At 36.7% G+C, this 23273-nt stretch overlaps 1 protein-coding gene across 1 annotated transcript in view; it reads right to left on the bottom strand.

Moving 5' to 3' along the window:
- Positions 1-23273, bottom strand: part of AKAP9 (A-kinase anchoring protein 9) — a 120729-nt gene that overhangs the window by 3182 nt on the left and 94274 nt on the right. The window contains 21 exon segments of the mRNA XM_037386447.1: positions 324-409; positions 1411-1643; positions 2026-2226; positions 2782-2967; positions 3844-3952; positions 4937-5142; positions 7590-8258; positions 9138-9288; positions 10364-10583; positions 11330-11474; positions 12064-12252; positions 12880-13071; positions 13877-13995; positions 14685-14748; positions 15163-15666; positions 16059-16205; positions 17282-18370; positions 21615-21794; positions 22053-22205; positions 22638-22742; positions 22848-23024. Coding sequence (XP_037242344.1) covers positions 324-409; positions 1411-1643; positions 2026-2226; positions 2782-2967; positions 3844-3952; positions 4937-5142; positions 7590-8258; positions 9138-9288; positions 10364-10583; positions 11330-11474; positions 12064-12252; positions 12880-13071; positions 13877-13995; positions 14685-14748; positions 15163-15666; positions 16059-16205; positions 17282-18370; positions 21615-21794; positions 22053-22205; positions 22638-22742; positions 22848-23024 — 5125 coding nt within the window.

The raw sequence follows: 23273 nt of genomic DNA, 5'->3' as shown, positions 1-23273 counted from the left end.
AGAAACCCAAGGACGCAGCTAAAATTGTTTTTGCAAACACACTCCATACGGAAAGTTGCCATATTTTTTTTAAATCCCACCCACAACAGCAAAACAAGCCTGAAAAGCAAGCAGCCTGTGCTGAGCATGAGAAAGTCTGTGCTGAGCATGGAAACTCTCAGAAACCTGAGAAATAGGTTAATTCAAGCAATTATAGCAAAAGGAAGGGGGAACGGCATCCCACTCATTCCACATGAGGAAATACAAATGAAGACCCAACTCCATTAAGCAGCGGTGTGACTTGTGAATACCATTTTTTCAGTCATTACTGGACTATGATTTACCTGTGTTCTGGCTAAAGACATCCCTATTGATACATAGTATACCAGAGCCTGTAACTCTGTGCCATCGACGAACCAGGAACTTCATTCTGCAATTCAAATTTAAAAAAACCATTGATTATTGATAAATGAAATAGCTAAAAATAATCTGCTTGCTGTATTCTAGAAGGCATAAGAATTTCTTAAAACAGCAAGCAAATTAATGGATGGGCATCTAAAAACCTGAAGCTTGAGTAGAAGAGATCCTTATACACATCCCTAAGAAAAACATCTTTTGTCCAAATCTGCTTTCAGCTTCACCTCTGCAATTCCAGTGATTCCAGAGGTGCTGCATAAGTCTAAGTGGACAGCAAGTAGCTTAAGCCATGAAGCAACAGGGCATCAGCATTTAAAAATTATACTAAATACAATTTTTGCACTGTCACATCCCCAGAATTATAACCACAGAGCTATATAACTATGAGTAAAAGCCTCACAACAGGTACATGAATAGTTCCTTGCATTTATACTGCACAGAAGGCTCAGATCAACAGCAAACAGAAGTGCTTGAGGGTTCAAACCTTTCTGAAGAAGGTTTGCAAGCAACGTGGCAGTACTATGCAGCAATAACCTTCACTTGTTCTTCCTCATTTATTCCTATTCATCCTCAGTCTGAGACCTAAAGTCTTGTGAATTCAAAGGACTGCCTACATGGATAAAATTAGTTCACAGATCTGTATTATATTTACGTGTAAGAATTTAACCTTTAAAGGAAATCAAGCTGCAAAAAATATCTTCGTAAGTAAGGGCATACCCTCGAATTGCTAACAGTTTTCCCCCCCCTAATATTATGACTTTAATATACTCCATCTTTGCTTATCTAATACAGAGTCCTTTTCAGCTACGATGTTTGCTTATTCCTATTGCAGATTTTGCCTATGCTCTGCTCAACTTGTTGCCCTACACAGTATCTACTCTATTCATGACTACCAAAAATACGTAATTTAAACAGGATGAAACATGACAAGTTCTAGATTCAACTACAGCTAGAAAAGTGTATATTAAACGTCACAGCCCTATTTGTTCAAAAACTTAACTTCCTCCAGTTTACCTTGAAATTGCGATGGACACTCTGACTGCAGAGCGAAATCTTGTAAAACCCTTTGAATGATGAGTGATGATTTCGAGGTCTGTGTAGGAAGGCTGTCCACCCATTCGTGCAATGAGGGCCAGCGTGGCTTCTTCACACTCCTGGAATCCGCCTAGTAACAGCAGCAAATATTTTTTCTGATATATGAGAGCTTTCCGAAAGCTCTCTGCTCGTAGGTATTTGCCATAAATTCTCTACAACAAGGGGGAAAAAAAAAAGGTCCCATAAGCTCCAAGAATGATTACAGTTCTAAGACTTTTGGACATCATTACTCCTATAGTATTTCTGTGATTATTCATTTTTCACTGTCACAGAGAAGACTGTACTGCTGCTCACACTTGTTAAATGTAGTTTTGTAATTTGACGGTCACCTGAGCAGCAGGAAATATGAGCATACATGAAAGGACAACTCCATTCTTGGGGAGAAAAACTGAGTCAGGTATCTGAGGATGAAAATTTAAAAACTGAGTATCTGTTTATATATGAATAAGTAGAGTGAACACAACGATAAATCTGCCCAAATCAAAACAAAAAAAAGCAGCTGTAGTTAGTATGCGGACAACAAAGTTTTCCTACCCTTAAAACAGCATTTTCGGAATCTGATCCCAGTTCTCTGAGGAAAGCTTCGCTCCTGAGCTCTGCTCTCAGCTTGGAGAGCTCTGCATCAGCTTGTTTCAAAGATTTCTGCAGTGACAGCTTTTCTCTGTTCCAAATTTCCTTCTCAGAGGCAACAAGAGTATCGATATTAATTCCAACATCCGATGAGTGTCTAGAAGACTGAAGAAAAAAGGAAGTAAATTTGAACCACACAGTTTGGAGAAACTTGAACTGTATCATTCCAGTCATTGGTTTGGTGGAGAGCTCATAAAATTAATGATAAAATTACCCACTGATTGGATTTGAGGCCACTCTTGCATTCTAACACCTCAGAAGCAGAGAGTTTAGGAGCCTGATCAATATCCTAGAAAAATACAGCTTATCAAAAAAAAAAAAAAAAAAAAAAGGATCATACCAGCTTTATGATCTTGAAGCTACCTGGATCTGTTTGCTACTCATCATCATGGTGATGAGATACGGATCAAAAAGAGAAGCGCATGGAATTTAAAAGAAAAGAGCAGTTAAAAAGAAGCTGGGTAAAATCACAAAGTTTACTGTAAACAGCATGAGCAGAGATATACTGACCACAGGACAAGAATAACTCACACCCATTTACTCTGCAGGGGGAAGTCAAAAGACAGACGGCTTGATCATTCCCACTTAGGTGACTAAGACAAAGAACAATACTTTCATGCCTATATATACATCATTATATCAGCACCACTAAAGACATACGTAGTCTCCAGAAGGTTGTCTGTGCTGGTAACTTTTCAGTTGTTCTTCCAGTTTCATAACAGCATTCCTCAAATTATTCTTTTCTTCACTCAGTTTGCTGACAAAGCCCGTCAGCTCAGCATTTTGTTTCAGCAGCCTCTCGGTCAAGGAGCTGGATGGAGTCCCTGGTGGCAGCACTAGCTTCAGCTAGAAGGAAGAAAGAAAACCAAAGAAAAGTTGTATTAGATCCAAGTTGCCAACTTGAAAATAAGTGGCTTACAGTGAAAAACTTTTGTAGATAATGACAATAACTTCATAATAACTTACATAAAGAAAACATAAGCGTACATGTAAACTATAGATTAACATGACTTTCCCTTTTGTGCTTATCCTGTGTATCACAGCAAAATACTTTCACACGAGCTCAGATGTACTGGCTGTAACAATTTTCAAAGCTTTTCTACTGTGTTTAGGTTTATCTAGCTTAGAGGAAAAGGAAAGCTTCAAAGTTTTTTTTCAAGTCATGTTGGAAAAACTTGCTGAAAATGCAGGTAAGGACCTAGCCAAGTGCATTTAAAATGAAACATTACTGAATTCTTTGTAACAGATTACCTCATTTTATTTTCTACAGAGGTGCACACTACTCAGTCTTCAACTGCCTTTCCTTTGGTAAACACAGATTAAGTAAATGTATTGTATCAACACAACCTAGTAAATGTTAAATGCTGATTTTAATACCAGCAAGTACTGAGCAAAGCTTCCTCAGTTACAGAAACACTGCTGTTAGAAAAAAAAAAATCTTTTCTTAAAGAAAAAGCCATGAGATTAAAAAATTTATAATAAAAAGAAGAGAAGTTTTAATGTGAAAGTTGAAAATTCACTTTTTAAGGTTATTAAAATTGAAAAAAAGAAAAGAAAAGGGTTTTTTACATTTCTGCAACTCCAGATCAGAACAGTTACTAGAGCAGATTTTCCTGTGTAGAGTACAGACCTGGCTAAGTACAGACTTAACAACTCCTTGCTGGTTTCCACTCATAACTCACCATCCAAACTCTCCCACCGAAGTTTAAACGTCGCACTCACCTCTTCCAGACAGGACAATCCAGGCAGTTTTTGCAGCTCTGAAATAACTTCTTCAATAGCATTTTGTATTGCGATGAAGTCTTGATCATCTGCTGTTTCAAACTGTAATCTGAAACAAAAGTGACAGTTTCAACAGCAGGTATCCTGACACCATGGGCCAGCCTAACAGCACTTTCCATCGATCCACATGCACTGGGACTTCAGCAAGTCACATCAGCATAGTTACCAATGACACAGCAGCATTTTCAAGACTGCTCAGTGACTCTAAATGAAATTGGCTCAATTTTACAAAGAATTTGCATAGAACAGTTCCCACTTATTTAGAAAAAAACCCATGTTCTACATGAAGCACATTTAAAACTGTGGTTCTGCTTCCCACAAATCTGTTGAATCTGTGTGATCAAAATCTTAGGGTATTTTCAGGACAGAATGAATTCCACTTTGCCCAAATGTATCAGAATGAATGTTTAATATTAAATCACCATCACAGCATAATATTATATATATATATATATATATATATATAAATAAAACAGATTAAAACCTCCCATGGACCTGGTACTGTGCTACATTTTTTTCTTAAGAAACAGTAACCCAAGAAAATAAGAATCAAGGTCAGCTTCACTTGACCATCAAGTATTTTTTTTTTCCTGGGGGAAGCAAGGGGGATGATCCATAGCAACAATCCCTATATTCATCCTCTTATACAGTGAATTATTTCATTACTAAATTGTTTTAAAATTACCTACCTACATGATACCCAAATAAACCTTATCACTTTTCAGTGAAAAAAAAAGACAATGTTGCTGTAACTTACAAAAGACCACATTAAGCATGTCAGATTTAGAGCAGCACCTGATACTCTGTGATCCTGTCTTACATCACTATACTTCAAGTACTGGGATACACGATAAAACTAGAACAACCCAAAAATCAGTTAGGCCTGCGGTCTGTGAATTACGATTAATCAATATTATTATTTCAATTATAGAAATATGAAATTATAATTATATTAATTAATATAAATATGATGACAATATATTAACTTGTTGGTTGCTATTAACAAAGCCAAGTAGCTGAAGACTGGTCTAACCTGCTAGCAGCTTTCCGAGCCAACTGCTTCAGCTTTGGAGATACATTTTGCAGCTTGTGTCTGACATTTTCCAGAATTTCAGTAGCAGCAGAGAGATCTCCTCCTCCTGTCAGCGTCGGGTAGGTCAATTCATTTGTCTTGGCTCCTTCCATTTTTTGCTGAAGGACCCAATTTCTTGTTCTGTCATTGGCTGTGTCCCAGGTAGTCTGTACATAAATATGTTTTTTTATATTTATATATATATGTATGTATGTATGTATGTATAAAATGCATGTGTCCTGGTGCTTTAAAATGGAAACATTTGATTTTGAAACACACCCAGAAATTGAAGAACAAACAATTCTGACACAGAGTTTAGTGTGAATACACTGGTGCTGTAGTGTACTACTAGACGTATTTGTGAATGGCATAGTGTGATGCCTCTCTTGACTAAGATCTACCAATCATACAGCTACAGCGTGAATCCATTCAACAAACTCAGCCAGCGGGATGCCACCAAGCCTTTCTGTTTCTTCTACCAGAAGCTGCTTTACCAGCTGTGCAGGGAATTTGGGCAACTGAGCCCATGTGTTTTGGTGACAAATTCATAGTCAGAGAAACAGGACTGGAAAAACCCACCACAGTCATGGAGGTGAGTCCACAGTCACAGGCAACTGTACTACTGATGCTGCCACAAGTGAAGCAACGTGCTGAACACGTGCTCCTCACCCGCACTAAATCCCCCTGACACTGGCCATGGAAGAACTGCAATGCCCTTACAAGGAAACCTGGGTCTATGGCTGTGTCATTGCATATGGCTAGGGGCTCTGCTGCAGGCTCAGGGAAAACGGCTGGGAAGGTGCCCAGGAGAAGCAGACCCGGGGGGTGCTGGTTGACATGTGCCGGCTGCACATGGGCCAGCAGTGTGCCCAGGTGGCCAAGGGGGCCAGCAGCATCCTGGCTGGTGTCAGAAACAGTGAGGCCAGCAGGGCCGGGGAAGTGACTGTCCCCCTGTACTGGGCACTGGTGAGGCCGCACCTTGAACACTGTGTTCAGCTTTGGGCCCCTCACACCAAGAGGGGCGTTGAGGTGCTGGAGCGTGTCCAGAGAAGGGCAACGAAGCTGGTGAAGGGTCTGGAGCACAAGGCTTATGAGGAGCGGCTGAGGGAACTGGGGGTGTTTAGCCTGGAGAGGAGGAGGCTCAGCAGGGATCTTATCGCTCTCTACAGCTGCCTGGAAGGAGGCTGTAGGCAGGTGGAGGTCAGTCTCTTCTTCCAATTAACAAGTGACAGGACAAGAGGAAACGGCCTCAAGCTATGCCAGAGGAGGTTTAGATTGGATATTGGGAAAAATTTATTCACAAAAAGGGTGGTCAAGCATTGGAACAGGCTGCCCAGGGAGGTGGTAGAACCACCATTCCTGGAGGTGTTTATAAAATACGTAGATGCAGTGCTTAGGGACGTGGTTTAGTCGTGGACTTGGCAGGCCTCGGTTAACGGTTGGACTTGATCTCAAAGGTCTTCTCCAACTAAACAGCTCCATGATTCTATATTTGACCACTGTGTAGTACCAGTGAACAAGAGCAGAGTGTTTTAAAAGTCACAGGAAGCAGCAGGAGGTTCATTATTTGAAACTCCAAGCAGATCCTGGAAAACAGATCATACTATCTGCTGCCGAGGAGGCGAAAAAGCCCCAGCAGCCACTGCCAACCTGAACCAAAGGAAGATTTGTAACTGACCACAGTGCTGGCAGGTACCTCTGAGCAGAAAAGCAAAGCGCACAAACTAAACATTGCAGTTATCAATACACTCAACGTCCTGCCTCTAGCTGTGGGTGGTTTCTAGTGCTTCAGAAGATTAAAAACTAGTAGCTAAATCAGATGAAAAGTTTCCTTCCTGGCTCCACAGACAGCTGCCAAAAAGCATGGAATGATGGCATGATGGACAAAATCATAGTCAGCAAAAAGGCAAGTCTCCTGTCAACCATCTCTGGGACCACCCACAAATCTCTCACCCAGCAACACTTATCTTACAGGGAAGTTTCTAAAGAGTTTTAAAAGTAATTTAAAAGTAATTGTAAAAGTTTCCAAACCTTTTATGAGAGAGAAAAATTTACAGGCAACAGTGGCTCCAACTTTCATTCACCTACAAATTAGGCTAAAATCTTTTATTTTTTACTTCGATTTCTTCCTTCTATTTTGTTTGCTAACATATACATATTCATGTATATGCCTGTTGTGATCACTTAATTGCTGAAGTCATTCAGAAATCACTTTTAAATATTTCAAAGCCCACTTGTGGTTTATGAACTAAAGATTAAGAGCACTGACCTGGAGCATTCCTGAGTAGAAAAAGTTCATTCCTGTGACTGGGTGCAGGGAATATTATTCTCCTATACTGCCACACCAAGTGTGTGTATACATTCAGATGCATTTCTCCTGCTCACGCTCCCTCCTTACACACCTCTACAGCTTCATTCTCAGAGGATGTGTGTGAATCGTTGTAGGTAGCAAAACTGGAATGCTTTCCCTTTCTTTGGTGCCCATATTTTGTAATCTGCAGACTATTTTATAGACTGAGTAAAGGCACAGTGACACACAATGCTAACTGAACAAAAAAATTAAAAGCTAAATTGCACAGTTCAGTATTATATATTGCTCTTAGTCCTACTGTACCTCATTTGGATTGTGGCTTGGTGTCCTTTCAGCTTCCTTTCTTCCTTCATTCTCCTGCCCTTTTTTCTGTAGTTCTTGGATTATTTCCTGCAACTTCTTTGTTTCATTCCCTAATTTATTAACTTCTTGCTTCTTTTCTCCAAGCTGCCACTGAAGGTCTTCTACTTTGGACTCCAGTTCATGGAGTTTCTTCTGTGCTATTATGTTAGCATCTTGTTCTGCTTGTAATGCTTTCCTCTGGATCTGCCTTTCTTTTTCCATTTGCTGTCTCACTTGCACAGATTCCAGTTTGTACTTCTCCATCTCACTTACTAACTCCACTATACGGTCATGCTTTTCATCCATTTGTTTCTGTAGCTCTTTAAGTAATTCCTCAGATGGATTAGGTGCTCCAGCTTGCCCCTTATCTTCAGCACTTTGAAGCTGAGCACATAGCTCTTTTTCCCTTTCTAGGGCGCTGCTTATTTCAAGAGCTCGAACCTTCTCTGATTCAAGAAGCACCTGCAACTCAGAATTACGGCCTTGTTCACGTGACAGCTGGGCAGCACTGAGTGCTTCTTGGGATTCAATTTTCTGTTGCAGATCAGTTGACAGCTGTTTCTCTTGCTCCAAAAGTTTAGTCAACTCTAAGTTCTTTTGTTTTTGATCTTCAAGTGAAAATTTTAAATCCTTAACGTTAGAAAACAGAGGAAAAGGATTTATTAAAGCCAGTTATGTATACATTACATTACCTTCTGCAAACTGCAAATATGCTACCTCTACACATATTGCTTTTAACAGACTGCGCTATTCACAATTAATGTGACAATACTCTGAATGCTACATTACATCTGATATTAAAATCTATTACAGATGTCTTTATTCTAAAATCAAATAATTTCATAAAACAGTATTTGTAACATATACTTCTTCGTGAGATACAAACAGCCATAGCTCTGAAATGGAAAACAACTAGCTGCTTTTACTTTCTAAAATTGTGGAAGTGATTTTTCAAGTAAAGATTTCAATTTTATGCCGTTCAAGTTATCGCATTTTTGTCTTTATACTTGTACTACGATACCTGCTCTCTCCCTCATTATATCTGATACTGCAGAGGTACCTAGGAAGCTACTAATGCATTTTCTCCTAAAGTAAACTCACTAATTTGGTTTTCATGAGGTGAAACTGCTGATTTTTTTAAATGGCAGCAAACAATATATGTCCTTAAATACTATCTTTTGTGAGTTAAGTTGTGGTGGGGGCTAGGTGTAGCCATGTTAGCAGTGGCCTGTCCCTTTGGATATCTGAGGGCTATTATATAAAGTAGAATTTTTTCATCTTGGCCCTAAAAAGCACAGCTGTAAAAATTCCCACCGATTTAAATGGAATTTGCATCAGCCTTTTTCTTTCTTTGCTACACAGCTTCTGTACATCTTTCTTCAGCTCTAGATGATACTGAAGACAACAGGGAGCACACATTAGACAGAACAGTAAGCTGAGATGAAATGTTAACTGAAAGAATGTTTGTGAGCTCCTTAATGTTCCAGGTCATTTGGAATTACGGAATACCTCAAGCTCTTCTCTTCCTCTTTCCTCATTGCGTTCCATTTTAGCTTTTTCCTTTTCCAAAGCCCACCGTAGCTCTCTTGATTTTTTCTGTTCGCTGGCCATTGTATCCTTGAGAATATCCAGCTCAGCTGCTTTTTCTTTGACTTCAGTCCTAAAAGAGAAATGGGCAAACTTTAGATTAGACAATGGCTTTGATCCTATCATGGTAACATCACTTACCTGATACTTATTCCACCTTGTGCACTAACATTTATTCCATTTTGTGCTACCTGCTGATGTAGTAGAGTAACAGTAAAAGCCTATTTAGAAAAACAAGCCTAACTCTAAAACAAAAAAACCCCGAAAACCAAACAAAAGAGTTGCATAGGTCAAAAATGACATAGACTGTGTCCATGCTGCTGACTTTGCAGCTGCTAGATTTTAGTGTTCAACTTAATCCAGTCCCTGGCCAAAATCTGAAAGAATGCAGGGGAAATGCATCTTGCTGTCATGTGTCTCAAAGGAAAAAAGAAAAAAAAATATCTTCCAGGAAAAAAAGAAACAAACAAACCAAACCTACACCCTGAATTATATTTTTATTTTTTTTTTTTTTGGCAAATCAATTTTGCATCCATTTGTGAAAGAATCTTGTTCCTGATGGTCTGTAACAGCTGTAAGGTAATCTATAAAGTAATACCAACTTAAACTCTGTCTTAACTTGTTATTTCTGAGCTGAACATTAAGATACCGTATGTGGGCACATCCATCTGGTAAAGGCATAAATAATAATGGCTTTCTTGAGTGCCAGATATTTAGACTGTTACCTCTGCTGTTGACTGTGCCAAAACAACACAAGTCGTAGAATTTCACATGGAGGTACTTGCAAAGTCATATTAACTCTGCAATTTTTTTCTCCATGTTCAGTTTTAGAAGCACAAAAACCTTTAATAAATACAGTATACTTACTAGCTTCTACACAGCAGCCTAACGTGTCAAAATTTAAAAAGAAACTTGTTATTAATAAATCACTAAAACTATGAATCACACCTTCTTAATCTATACAATTGCATTTTTTGTCACATGGAACAGAAATCTATTTGTTGTCACATATTTTTACAGAAAAACTGAGAAGCATTTACATGGCATGAGATCAACTTCCTTAATAAAATCAGTGTTACGATTTCAGACAACACTGAAAAATATCATCTTCACTGTCAAGACAGAAAGTTTGGCACGGAAAGCCATACCTGATGGTTTCTAGTTCCTTGAAGTGCTTGTGCTGTGCTTTAAGGGTTGCTTCAAGCTCTAGTTTGGCTTGTGCAAGTTCATTCTTCAGCTCAGCACCCATCATTCTCTCCGAGTTCAGCTGTTCCTGAAGCTCAGCTGTCCTGTCCTTCATACTGCGGAGTTCCACTTGCATCTCCAGTATCTGTGACTGCTTCTGCTGCATATTATACTCCAGCATTTCTAATGAGAGTACCATCAATATGGAAATTACTCAGTAAACAACCAACATTGCCTATTTGGGTAAAGCTTCCCCTAGCACAGAGAATGACCACAAGGCTATCACAAAGAGTGGTATTTTTAAAATAATATATTCTTTCAATAGTGGAGTGAAAGCAAAACCATGCCTTTTATACTGGAATACCTTTCATATGTTCCAAGATACCACTTCAACTCATAACATTCTTTAAAAGACTATGTGCACAACCATATCAATATTTATCATTTGAGTTACGACTTACATAACTGAAGTTATGTCTGCTTGTGACCAAATTTTTGTGACAAAACACTGACAATGAGCATTTACTTAATTTTGAGGTATACCTGTTCTCTGAACTTTTTGTTGTTCATTCTGATTGCTTCTTAGTTTACTCATTACGACTGACTATCCAACTTCGATAACTTCAAAGCTGTTGAACCTAAACACTGAAGTGCATATATGGAAAATAAACTTAAATACAAGCCTGATTTTCATAGCAACTGAAATAACTTTGTACCACTTTCAATTTGATACAAGTCATAAGTACACAGACTATGTCTTAATTTTTGCAAAATTAGTCCAGTAAGATTGAAAAAGATGAAAACTATGCATGGTCAGAACATGAGTATCAAGATCAGAGCACAAAGAAAGTATTTTTTCACCTACAATGTTATGACCACTGCCATGAAAGTGGCATATAGAAATAGACATATATTACCACAGAAGTCACCTTGGCTTTTTGAATCAATCTCTTGTCCTCTCTTTGGATTATTTTTCTTACTGTTCATCTGAGCATGTAATACTTGAATCTCCATCAGCAAACTTCTTCTGTCTGCATTCTGAAGACAGTCCATTGCTGCTCTCTGGTCAGTAGCCTATTAGCATTAGAAACACTTTAAGGTAAAACTCCAGATTTTATTAGAATATCTATGGTGTGGATCTTACATTTACTTATATATTCATAGGGCAGATATATCCAGAACATTTTCAATGAAGTCATAATTAAGTCAATATTATAATACTGGGAAGAATTGCTCGTTATTTTTGTATTTCTCTACCAGGCATAAAAAAATAATAGAATCAAAAGAGCTATCAGTTTTATGGCAAACTAATTTTCCTCACTAATCCAGAAACTGACCTCTCTGTCCCATAGCAGCCTTATCACTTCCTCTTCTTACAACTTGCTTCACATATACAAGCTACTTTTTCTCTTAGACAGTGTAAGCTAATTCTAATTAACGTAATGAAATCAAGCTCAGAACTTGTGTTTAATTCAAATTGATCTCTGAAGGCTATATTTTTTCTATAGCTGGTGCACCCAACACCTCTTCTTCCTACAAGTCTTACTTTGTTTTCACCCTTAGACTATCAAAACTACTATTAATACATGTATTTTAAATAGATTTATACATTCAAAATCTAATGTAGACAAACATCCTTTGACTAAAGTACGTTTTATATTACCTGCTCTTGTAGTCTGTGCTCTAACTGATTCATCAATATCACTGCATCTCTTGTGCCCAGTTCTGCAAGTTCGGTTTGAAATGCAGCAAGAAGAACATTTTTTTCTCTTACAAAAAGCTGTTGAATAGCATGCAGGAGTTCTCCTCGCCAGTCTGAAACACCTTCAGGAGATTCAGCACTTTCATATATCTACAGTGGTACAAAACCAGTTTAAACAGCAGAATTCAAAGACTACATCAAGCATAGTCATTATCATTTTATGTAAAGTGGTTTTCAGTGGAAAACTGAGCTTTTCTTACTTGATAACTATGTAACAAGCGTTCATACAAATGGATGTATTTATTGTACAGTTTATGATTTCTTCTGCATGCAAAAATGCTAAAGTTTTAACTGTGTTGTAGAAGGAAACAAGTTAGCTTTTTATAACTGAAAACTCTGCCCTGTGTAGTTATTATTTATGTTACTGTATCACACTATCCTTTTGATTTTTATGATGTTATATATATGTTCCTAGACTCTCACAGAACTATGTGGTAGTGTGCAGATACTGTGTATGAAGAAGATTTAATTTTATAATGATATAAAATTAATCCCCCCACTTCACATGCTGAAGGAAATGCCAAAGAAAGAAATGCAAGCTGTAATTTAAGACTTATTTTATTATCAGAAAGTGCAACATGCAGCGTTACTGCATATTTTTAAAATCTTTTGCCTCGTTGCAATATATTTAGAGCATTTAAACCTGAATTGTGAATGTGCCTGATAATGTTATCATAAATTATTTTTTATTTAGACAGAATCTTATATTATTTATACCTCAGCTTCTCTATGAAGTTGCATTTTTGCAATTAGATCTTTCAGAGATGAAATGGTGCTTAGAAAAGCTTTCCTCTCCTCAAGCCAAGACTCTGGCTCTTGCTTAAAAGGTGGGATCTCTCTTTCACCATATGGAAATTCTGTGAGAGACAGCACCTGTACGCCTTCATGATGGACTGCTCTCAGCAAACCCTACAATAAATAGAAATCAGTAATGCCAGTCCTAATAATAAAAATAATAACTACAACAACAACAACCACCACCACCTTATTTCATACATATTGGAATACTGGCACTTCTAAACTGATCAGCGTAAGGAAACTATTTTTACTTCCTGGTATCAAAACCAGAAGCGTCACCTAGTTCTTCATATCTGCCAAATGGTAAAACTTATTAAATAGGTTTATTTGTCCTCAGTTTTAAATTAAAATTCCCAAGGTTCATCTGTCAGATCAATACTCAGATTTTAAAGTGGTTTCTGATAGAAACTGACATTTTAAAAGCAAAGTCCTGGGAAGCTTCCAGGTGAGCTTTGCAATTCACTTATTGAAATCACTGTTAAGCTAAGGCTTTGCTGCAGAAGACTTGCCTTTTTAAAAAAATATAATTAAAGCACGATACCCTTACTGTTTATAATAAACACATTTGTTTACTTTCATAATGTAGGTATTATTCTACACCTATAACAACAGTATCTATACAATTGCGTAATATATGATCATGACATTACCATTAATACACAATAACTACAATAAATTATAAATTAAAGCAGTTATATTTCTTATAATTGAGAACAAGCCTACAATTACAAAACTCATATTTAACCTAATTTAACATGCAAAAAATGCATATATGTATCAGAATTATCTTAAAATCTATCTAGAATTTATTCAAAACTTATCTAACTGGCTCTTTTCACTCATCACGCAGCAGCTAATTTAAGCTTTTGATAATATCACTCTTGTTCCATAACAAAAATGACTGGGTTTATTTTACCTTAATTTTTTTTGGAAGCAAATCTGCTGAAGTTTCACCTTCGTCTATTCCTTCAGATATCATGTCAGATCCCTGGGTCTGGGCAAGATACATTCCTTGACTCCAGTCTGAACTGGAGTCTACAATAAAAGGAGAAAAAAAACATGAAAGCTGGATTACTGTGAAACTTTGAAGAACAGGCATCAAAAAAATATTTTTGTCTGTTGTTGTAACAGGTGGTTGCATGTCACCAGAGTTGATTCTAAGCCTGAAGACTACCTGTTTTATAGATTTTCTTTTCCAGTTTCAAAGCAGCAGCAGCACAACAAAACTAAAAAAACCCCAAACTTAAAATCCTAGTTTAGTTCTAGAAACAACTACTTGCACAAACATTTCTGCCAAATGACCCCCCTCCTTAATATGCTACAAAAAGGATCATGTTAATAATTGTTATTGTTCTTGGAGAAGTCAGTACCTACCATCATCTCCCACCGCTAGGGAGGTGTAGCTTTAAATTGTATCAGGAGATCATGAAGCTACACTGAAGAGCTAACATAATATGTAAGTAGAATATAGGAACTCCAGTGGGAAGATAAAAATCGGCATCTGGTGCCTTGACTCAACCCATCTCCACTCCAGTCATTTCCCTTCCAAAGCAAATTAATAGACATGGCACGCTCAGCACCTTTTGTTAGCGTGACAGGCTTCTGCATCGATCTGGGGAGTAGTTTTTATTTCTTAGAACATAAACCCTTTAATGGTAAACAATATTAAAAAAGCAGATTTCATTTACTATGCTGTTTGAAATCTATAAAAACAAGTTTCTTACCACTAGAACCTCCATCTCTAGCTTGATATGGTGAGGAATGTGCTAATCCAGAAATGGGGATTCCCTATATTTAGAAAAGAGAACAATTCAGTCTTTAATCACCCGACACTCACAATAAAGGAACTAATGCTAAGGAGCAAGAAACGGTATGAGCCTCTTTGCTCGTTCCCTGGCAATCACAGTAATCAAAACGGAGACAAGAAAGATAGAATATTTAATAGGGTGACCTACACTTGTCCCCCCTTCACAGAACAGGACAGGTCCAAGGAAGCGTCTGGTAGTCAAGCACACTCCCAAACTTAAGCTGCTGAGGAAGGGGTTCACGATCTCTCCCTAGGCCATGGAAACATTAGAACACTTAAAAGCTTTATACTTACCATGTGGTGGTTCAAACCTATCAGACATCAAACGGCAGTTTCTGTAGCAGGAACAAAAGCACAAACCAAAGTAGTTCAATGAATAATTATAGGATACATACCTCTTTGGCTTGCAGAGTTTCTATGACTTCCTTTAATGTATTGCACTCTTCAGTCAACACCTGCACTGCAACAAACTTCTCTCTCTTTAATGCTTCAGATTCGGAGATATGCCTTGTCTCCATGTCCATGATTTCAGCAGCGTGGAGTTCTTGCATTTGGTCGATTTTTTCAGTAAATTCTCTTATGATCTCTGCAATCTCTTCTGAAGAGCATCCATTTTGCAAATCAGTTTGGATTTCTGCTTTTTTAACAAGGACTGGTGAAGTCTGGATACAGCTGTTGATTTCCACAGTCATGTCTGTTTGTGATGATGAGCTTTTTCTAATTAGAGTAGACTCACTGGTTGACAAATCACACAGTATTTCTGCATCCTTTTTGCTTTCAGTTTTTGCCGTTTCCTTGCCCTTTCTCATGTAACTCGCAAGCCTCTCTTCTGCTTCAACTAGATTCTCTTTGGCTTTGCACAGGTCTTCCTGAAGATGTATCAGACTTGCTTCTTTTACCTGCAAATATGGAGAATCTGAATCACAGTCCTTCCAAATGCTTAATTAAAAAAAATAAATTAAACAAATCTAAACCCTCCACACCATTAAAGCGTAGTTTACTCCTCTTTTAAAAGCAGTTATGACACACGGTAACAATAATATCTCCTACGAAACACAGCTCTATATCCACTGTTGCACTATAGGGGACTGTAAAACTACTTCAGCAACAAGCGAAGATTTGGTCTTCAGCATCAGTTCTGTTCCACTGACAGTAGGTACTGAGCGACCGTTTTTCTTAGTGGCATTCTCAGTACAAGATTAAAAAAAAGCTATAACATGCATATTTGCTCAATTAAGTTCTGTATAATTATTTGCTTTAAATACAATATGGAAAAATGCGTGATTCTTACTGCTAGTTCTTGCTGAAGTTTTTCTGCCTTTTCTCTGTAACTGCTCAGTTCTTTCTTAGCAGCAGCTGCTTCTTCTTTAACTTGCTCTAGTTCAAGTTCATTAATAAGCACATTTTCTTTTTGACTTCCCATGAGTTGTGCTCCTACCTACATGGCAACATAAGATATGGAAAACTGTGCAGAATCTTTTAAAAAGAATCAAGTATTAACAGCATTGATTGCTTTCACACCAACTTATAAAAAACCACAAATAAAAAGAGCATAGGGGGCAACAAATGTATATTATTTGAATTAACATAGTCTTAATAAATCAATCCTGAAAGACCATTTTCCTAGGATTAACTCCCACAAACTGAATAAGCATGGGAGGAAAGACAAATGTGGGAAGAAAGACTGCCTACTTGCAGTTCACTGAACTGCAAACAGAAATTGGCTACACCACACAGAAAGCACAGGGAGGAAAGCCAACAGAGTAGGAAATAAAGTCTGATAATATTATTAAATTGTTAAGACATTTATGACATTCATTCAATCTGCATTTGGTTGAAGGTCAGAGAACCTTCATGGGCCAGCACTGGGTTCTATGATGTCTCCGAACTTAAGAGTTGCAGCAATCAAGCCCACGTTTGGGCTATCAAGCATAGTCAACTTTGACCAAAGGTTTTAAATTCAGAGGCAACATAACCAGTGATGGATGCAAGTTAGGACAAAAATCTACTGGTAAAAACTACTGATGGGAAATATCTTTGGCATCCAGACAGGAAAGCAAGAAAAAGTAAACCAAAACCAAAGCATATATAAGCAAACAACTTGCCCCCCCAACCCCCTGTACAAATTGCTATCGCTCCCTTATCATTCTGAACTCTTAGATAATTTTTATAATTCTAATTTTTATCTAACTCCATGCCATGTAAAAGGGTAATTCACTCCATTCTATGTCAATTCAAAGTAAGAATAAGAAAGTGTACATCCAAAATTCAAAAATCACCCTATGTTCATGAAAAGGCAAAGTATTTTTAATGCAAAATGGAAATGGATAGTGGAGCTCACCTGAAATCCTCTCCTTGTTGTAACTCCAGGAATAATAGAGAAATGAAGGTCTAACCCCACACAGAAGATTCTTATACAGACTAGTCTCATTAAGAAGTGTTTCATTCACTATAGTTTACATATAAGAACAGATTTTAGTGAAAACAAGCCAAACAAAAATAGCATCTAATTACCTGATATGTCTGCATTTCTTCTTGCTTGATGTATTTCTGAATCTCTCCTTTGTGTTTTTCTTGAACCTCTTCCAGTAATTGCTGAAGTTCTAAGAGTCTCTCTTCTTTCACTTTAGCTTCCTTTTGTGCAACTTTTAGATTTTCTTTTTCTAGCTTGAAGTTACGATTTACTGTTGCCAGTTGGTCCTCCATCTCACTAAGCCTCTGTGTCAAGAATGATAATTTTGATTCTGTCTCATTTACAGTTCTATCAGTCAGATCCTCTGTTTGGGCACTCCTACTTGTTTCCTCCACACATCTTGAAGCTTCCTGAATTTCCTGCATGAATTTCCTTTGCTCTTGAACTGCATTTAGCTGGACCTGACTCACAAGAGCAGCAGCAACTTTTTCCACTAGTGTCTTTTCCAGTTCCAGTATCCTCTTTTTAAGCATTTCTCTTTCAGCTTTGCCTTGCTCTTTCAGGTCTTTTATTTCATTGTAGGACTGGCGCAGCTCTGAATCTTTTTCCTTAACATATGCCTGAAGTTGCTGCAGTTGTACCTCCATCTTGCTAACGGCGACTGTTGTATTCTCACCTGAAGACCTAAGCTTGGATTGATCTAGCAACTCTACCATCTCACATAAGCCTGCTTCCATTTTTTCAGTTTTCCCATTGCTCCCATCTTCCGTTTTCTCCCTATCAGCTTTCATCAGTGCACACTTATATTCCTCTGTCATTCTTTCATGCTCTTTTTTTAACAGACTTATTTCTTGCTTTAGCTGGTTCATTTTTAACTTAGTTTCCTCAAGCTCACTCTTTGTTCGAGATGCCTCTACATTTATGTTTTCTACTTGGTTCTCCAAAGCCTCTTTTTCTGCCAGAACTGTTTCAAGTGTGTGTTTCAGACTGTCAGCATCTTCTTGAAAAGCAGCAATGTCTGCAGGTACTTTTTGTTCAATATTTGACAGTTCCTGCTGAAGCTTTTCAATTACATCATTCAACTGCTCTACTTCTTCATCGTTTTTTTTCTTCAGACGTTCTTGATCACTTTTCAGATATTCTACCTGGGCTTCAAGCTCCCATATACGCTCATTTTGCTCTTCAATAACCTGAAAAAATCCAATAAATACAAGAAAATAACTTCATAATGGGTAACTAAAAACCTTATTTTTTTCCTGGACTTCACAGCAAGTTTGATTAAACATTGAAGCACCTTGTAAAACAAGGTCCTTAGTGAATTTCTTATTGGGATGTCTTTTGTAAAGCTTTATGAGAATCAGGACATCTTTACATGACTGACAAAGTAGCCCGTGACCTCAATGAACTGCAAAATAGGTGTGAAAGCATCAAATGAAGTGAAAGCACTTCTAATATTCAGAGAGGCATGAAACACTGCAGTTTAAGTGTTCACAATACTTTTTTCCCCAATAGTTTGGTCTAAAGCTCTGTCTTGTTATTTTTATTGAAAATTAGAATGGAAACAAGTGGAGTGGTCATGTTTGCTGCTAAATCTTCTTATGAAACCAAGTTTTAATACACTGTTTTTCCTGCATTACATTACATAAAGAACTTCCTTAAAAAAAAAAAATATCTTCAAGTTTACCATACACTGGTCAGCTATGTTCAGTTAGATTAGATAGATACTGTGCTCTTTGTGCAAAAGCACCACTCATTCATATGGTCAAACAGATTTATATAGGACACAGTTAAGATGGATATATATTTTAAATACAAATAGACCTTTAATTAATTGTGTTGAAAATACCATTATAACATGTTTTCTAGTTCAAGACCACAGAAAACACCCATTAGTTGTCTCTGAACTTCCTATTAGAAACTTAAATATGTGTTTGCTTATGTGTGTGCACATGTATGCAGATGTGCACAAAAACATGCAGGGCAAATAGTACCCACAGAGCCAAAGCACAGTTACTTCTTTCTGCTACAGTTTAAACAGTAGTAAAGAGAGACAAAATTACAGAAGTATTTATTTTAAAATGTATATGACTATCCAAACAAAATTAAAAAGAGAGATTGGTGAAGACATGAAGAGAGCGAGAATAATACCTTCCTAGATTACTTCTAAAGACACTTAAAATTACAGGCTGTGTAAGGGGCTCAGAATTCCAAGATATTAATAAAATCACATAAATTAGCAAATATCAGGGTGTTGACTTTATGATGAATAAAAGAGAAGCCATCTTATATCAGCTTCTAAGAAAAAAATAAATGAGTAGACACACAAAAAAATAATCATCAAGTGAGTGGTGTTGATGAACACCAAGTTTAATAAATAAAATTGTAATATATTAAATAATATAATTTCTTAATGTACATCTACTAATTTATTAAACACTAAGTTTAATAAATATAATAGAATAAAAACACAAGTTATCAGATTCCAATACGTTTTATAAAATTAATTAAAAAACCTGCTTGTTAGATGACAGTGGGAGCAAATTCTCATTTGCAAAGTCAAAATAAAAGACAGAGCAGATTCTAAATAGAACATCTAAGAAACAAAGTGGATGTATTTTCTTAAAGGAGTGTCTGGAGATCTGAAATGAACAGTACTTCTACAATGGAAAAGAAAAAGTTCAAAGGAAATTTGTTAAAAATATTTGGAAAGAGATAGTACAAAATAAAATCAGTTATGGTACATAAAATAGGTCAGAACTCTAAAAGGACCTTTTAGAAACATGAAGAAGAAAAAAAATGCAGAAGAGAAGATAGATGACTAAATTAATTACTAAAATAGCCATGCTTTTTCCTTTATCTTTCAATACTTCATTATGTTTAGTTAGTTAAATAGAATAAGATGATGACTTTGTAGTAAGTCTAATATGTGGAAAAATAAATGATAAATGTGACCATATAAATTAGAGGAGCTGATTTGCCAACCAAGAACTTATTTTTAAAAATCCACAGACTAGAGGAAGCTCAAAAACACTAAATAAAATGTGAACAAGTCATTTGTTTTCATAAGAAAAGAACAGCGATCCTGGTGATTGCTATCAAGTCAGCATAACAGTTTCTGTTCTTAATAACATAATGGAATAAAGGACCACAGAAGGCAAATACAGCAATTAAAAGAAGCACGTAGTGGGATGAATATGTCTAAGGGACTAGGAAAGCAATTGACCTAGATATTAAATATCTATTGATATTTAATACCCATCTCATAATCAAGCAGAGTAATTATTTAATGGCCTGGAAAATATAACTGAGTAAGCAGATGAAATTAAGAAAATGAAACTTCATATAACAGGAGAAGAACCAATCATTAAAATGAATTCTACTTGAATCCTGGGTTTGTTGTTTTTTTTCAAGGCAAGAAATGTAACAGTATTACCGTGGTCATTGTATAAAGAAGAACCATTCCAGATTTCTAAAGTATGATCTTTCCTAAATCAAATTTCCTAAGTCTAATTTCCTAAATTCAGTTCAAAGTTTTGTCATTATTCACTGAGGTTCATTATAACTAAATTTTGCACATAAACCCACAGTGAATTTATCCAGCTCGGTCTGAGCTCTATTTTACTGGTCTCAATATGTCCTAGTAGAGTATTACCCTAAATGTTCAATCATCTACTGAAGGGTAACAGAACTCCTGGTCTTACCTTACTGAATAATATTTGCTTTGGGATTAAAGCTTACGACTAATAAATGCTCACATCTAAAATGGTCAGAAAAAAAATCCAATTTTCTTTCTATAAAAATATGTGATACTGAATGCCTGTTTCTGCTATCGCTTACATCAATGCAAAATAAGTATTATTTCTTAAGTAAATAAAAGAAAGATGAATCAATGTTTCTTGCTCTCCATTTCTAATAAAACACAGCATTTTGTTTGCACATCCATAATGCTTCAAACTGCATTAAAGATGTTGCCAACATCAGTATGATGGCAAACTATTTACACAAGCTCATGGAGCACAGAAGTTCACTACAAAATTCAACGCAATCCAGTAGGTGTCACTGAAACATCACACTGAAAGTAAGTCATTGTAGGGAATATGGTAGAATGAATGTTGAGAGTCCATCTATGTACTATTGAATGCTTGGAAGTATTAGATTAAGGAATGCAAAATTGAAGACAAAAACTCAAGCAGAAATAAGGCAGAATTATAAAAAGAAAAGCAAGCAAAAAGTATCCTTCATAAAAAAAATGAGACAAAAGAGGAAAAACAGATTAGGGTTAAAGTGTTGCTTGAAACTGAAGCATTTGCATTTTTAAATTAAGGCAGCAATAGAAGATAATGTAATTGGAGGGGGGGACATGGAGGGGTTTTTATTCTGTAAACAGCTCACAACACAAAGTAGGATTCTCAAAAAGATTTCAAAAGTGCATACTTTGTTGTCAGTTGTGACTTCAAGTTGCTGCTGCAGTTTTGCAATTTGTTCATGAAGATGATCTATTTCCTGCTCCTTTTCTTGCATGACGTGAGCGAGCCTCCCAGCCACTAAATGATGGTCCTTTATGGTGGCATCTTCAGATTTCTGGATAGCTAGTCCCAGTATTTCCATTTCATCCTACCAAAGAAAACCCCAAACAAAACACGTTATAGCTGTACATAACATTTTCTGTATATTCTTGTATAAGCATTTAAGGCATAGGAATCAAAATACACAAATTGCATGGAATGGGAAGTAGTTATATGAGTTCTTTTAATATTTTGCAAGTTGAACTGTGGAATGCTTGAGAAAGAATTTGGCATTTTGGCTTTTTCCAAGAATTTCTTTCTGGGCAGGAGGGAGAACTAAACTCTAGGCTTTCTGTTACACAATTACCTTAAATAATCTGTTCTCTTGTTCAAGTTCTTGCAAGTGTGTAGTAGACTCCTTTCGCTGAATTTCTAGTTGCATGTGCAATTGCTGAACTTCTTCATTTTTATTTTCTAGCTCCTCTCGAAACTGCTCCAGTTGTTCCTCAAGGTTCGTGACCTACGTTTCCAAAATGAATGGAGGAAAAGGAATAGACGGCCATATGAAAAACTGAATGTCATGATTTTCAAGTGCATTGTCTACAGTAAACTGGTTTGATATACGAAAACAAAAGAATGGGTACTCAGTGACATTCTGAATCCTTAAACTGAATGGAATTTTAAAACCCAGTAAAAACAAGCTGAAATCACTATGAAGTTTTTCTTACTTGGGCTGAATTTTGATTCCAGAAACACACTTGTAAGTGATAAGCATGAACATAGACAATAACAATTACCATAGCTCACAAGAGAATTCCAAAGGGATTTGGACTGCTGTCTCTCTGATCTGTTAAAAAATTTCATCTGTATAGTTCACTAAACTCAACAGAAAGCAATAACTGACAAAAACAAAATATCAGCAGAAACACAGAATGTTTCACAGGTATTTTACCTCCTTTTCTTTTCTGTCCACAGCTTCTCGTTCAGCTTGCAGTTGTACTTCAAGAGGTAATTCTCCCTTTACTACGATGGTGCCAAACTGTTTCCTGTCCTCCACCTTTAAATATAAGTAGTATTAATAATAAACAAATAAAAAAGATATACCGTTTTGTTCTCAAGAAAATAAGAAAGTAGTAAATGATCATTTTAGATCAAGCAATACCTTTTGCAGGTTGTCTGCACTGATGATTAAGGCCTGTTCCAGTTCTCTTATCCTGCATTCTAGTTTCTCAATTTCTTCATTTCGTTCTTGTATATCTCTCTGAAGTTGTTCCTTAGAGAGCAAAAGCTCACTGCATTTGTCTGTTTTTTCTTTTAGATGATTTGTTAACTGTTCAACCTGGTGATAACATGGCAAGATGATGAATATGTTGTACTAGACTGGAAGGGTTTGCTAGCAATAGCAACAGCAGTAGTTTTTGACAGAGAGAAAATATCCCTCTTTTTTCTCATAAGAAAACTCCTACTCTATAGGTGAAACAATATAAAGTTAGGATACTGTAGTGCTACATCCAACAAATATAAACAGCATTTTTTAAACAAATTTCATGTTCTATGCTCTATCACCTACTCTCTAGAACTGACCTTG

The sequence above is a fragment of the Falco rusticolus genome, chromosome 4, assembly GCF_015220075.1.
Source record: "Falco rusticolus isolate bFalRus1 chromosome 4, bFalRus1.pri, whole genome shotgun sequence".
NCBI lineage: Eukaryota > Metazoa > Chordata > Aves > Falconiformes > Falconidae > Falco > Falco rusticolus.
Note: the sequence above shows the minus strand (reverse complement) of the source record. Positions and strands in the feature narration are given on the sequence as shown.